Source organism: Mandrillus leucophaeus, unplaced genomic scaffold, assembly GCF_000951045.1.
Source record: "Mandrillus leucophaeus isolate KB7577 unplaced genomic scaffold, Mleu.le_1.0 Scaffold83, whole genome shotgun sequence".
In the NCBI taxonomy this organism is placed as follows: Eukaryota; Metazoa; Chordata; class Mammalia; order Primates; family Cercopithecidae; genus Mandrillus; species Mandrillus leucophaeus.
In genome coordinates this window covers 550971-553180 of record NW_012109030.1, presented here as the reverse complement: position 1 = coordinate 553180, position 2210 = coordinate 550971, and the positions used below count along the sequence as shown (strand labels likewise).

The following is a 2210-nucleotide window of genomic DNA, read 5'->3' as shown; positions in this document are numbered from 1 at the left end:
ACACACACACGCATATTCTAATGACTAGATTCCTGCAATTAAAAATTGATTATAATAAACTTTTGGGCTCAAGATTCTCAAAGACTATTTTAATGATCCGAGACACACCCTTTGCAGTAGCGCTGGGAAAATTTTCATCTTCAAATGCCTCACGCTACCTAGGTGGCCATTTTTTTGCAAAAGCCCTCTGAGGCAGATGGCCCTGGCGCCCCTTGAAGAGCAGCAGCAGCTCTGGCAGGCCGTCGCTGTGCTTGTTGGCAGGGCCAGTCCCTATGCTCCGCCACGCGAATGCTTTTTCTGGGGGAGCTTTCTCAGACTGCAAGGGTGAGGTGTGAGCCATCCCAAGCACAGTCCTTACCAATGGGAACCAGAGTGGTGGGATGAGTGCCTCCAGTATGGTCCTTCAGAGCCTCCCAGCACAGAGAGTCCAAGTTGCCCCCAGGGGCTCCCTCTGCTGGTTCCCCTCCCCGTTTCCTTCACTCACTGGTCCTGGGCTCCTGCTTCCCGGCATCACCTAACTCAGCTGTAGCCAAGGCCTTCAGGCATTGCTTCAGGGAAACCCAAACCACATATTAATCCCATGTCTACCAAATGATCACCGAAGGGCTGATGCTCATTAAAATGTCTAAGAATAGAACACTGCTGACTAGTGGAAAGAATTCGGAATCTTGGCAGTGATTTCCTGTTCTACCCCAAACTTTGGGATGTACTGAAAAAACCATCTCACTTCCTACCTCCAAGACATCAAAGTTGCATCTTGAATGATACTCCACATCGAAGTCATGGATGGTGAGCTGAATGCTACTCCCGGGGGCCGTCCTAATGTACCAGATACACTCCTTGTTGGGTGGATACGTGTTGGGGTACCCGGGGCTGCTGAAGGAGCCTGTGGCCCCAGACAGCTCTCCACCACAACCTGTTAAAACAGCAAGGCTCAGTCATTTCAAAGTGGGCAGCAGCCCATGGAAGATAATTCACAAATTCAACTCACCGAAAGTTCATCAAAAATATACAATGCCTACTTTAGGAGAAAACCATTAAGTTACAATAAAGTTATAATTATGCAGTTATAGAACAACGAGAAAAAAATCATGGCTACAACTTATTAACTTTATACATCCAAAAATAAAACACTGATTATATATAATTTAGTACAATAATGCTCAATCCTTTTTCTTACCATATCAAACCTTTGTACTTTTTTTTTTTAAAAAGTCACTCTAATTTTAGATTTTCTTTATTATAATGAGGCAAGAATTACATAACATAGTAGGAAGTACAACGGGCTGTGTGAGCCGTGGTCGTGAACTTCCGGTCCCTGGGTCTTCAGTATCCTTGTAGCTAATACATTATTCCATAGTCCCGTGCAGATCTAAGAACTAGAATTTTAGGTGCTAAAAATCCTTAGCTTTGTACCAAAGACTGTAGGAAATAAACAAGTAAATGATATAGGTCCTAACTCAGGAAACTGACATTAAAAAAAAAAATACAATGGATATAGAAAAATCCAACCAAGGAAAAAGACAACAGCATGTGTTTAAGAATGTTGATATGTCATGCCTTAGAAAGCCATTCAGGCAGACCATGACAACAAATAATCAAATGCCGTAGCCTGCGGCACACAATAGAATAATGCCGCCTTTCATTGAGTGCTCATATGAGCTCTCCATGTATTTCCCGTTTCAATACTCATAAGGACCACATGAGGCAGGTACTGTTAGGATCCATTTCTTAAATGAGCAAATCAGTGCAAACAGAGGTGGTGTGGATTTTTCAAGGTTAATTGATATTAGGACACTAACTGAGGTGATCTGGTTGTATCTTAGTACTTCATTACTATACCACACAGGCTCTCACATTGTTTGCAGGAATTCAGACAGAGATTTCAGTATGGAGAGGAAGAGAAAACTTTGCAGAAGAGGTAAAATTTAAGGAAGGCTTGTGAGAGACAAAATTAGAAAAGAGATTATCTTGTTTTCCAACAGCAATTTTTGGTGAATAACAAAACGTTTTTTGCTCTTGTTAACATTTCCAGGCCTCTTTTTCTTTCATTCTTTTTTTTGGAATATTCTTTATTGGTTGGTAAATTCTTCCAATTGCCTGCTCTTATTCTTCAAAGCTTTTCATGTGCAATCATTAAAAAGTCAGGAAACAACAGGTGCTGGAGAAGATGTGGAGAAATAGGAACACTCTTAACACTGTTGGTAGGA

The 2210-nt window shown here is 41.6% G+C and overlaps 1 protein-coding gene across 1 annotated transcript in view; it reads right to left on the bottom strand.

The window, feature by feature from the left end:
* Positions 1–2210, bottom strand: part of CUBN (cubilin (intrinsic factor-cobalamin receptor)) — a 347579-nt gene that overhangs the window by 193406 nt on the left and 151963 nt on the right. Inside the window, exon 29 of the mRNA XM_011968102.1 lies at positions 735–916. Coding sequence (XP_011823492.1) covers positions 735–916 — 182 coding nt within the window. The remainder of the gene's footprint in view (positions 1–734; positions 917–2210) is intronic.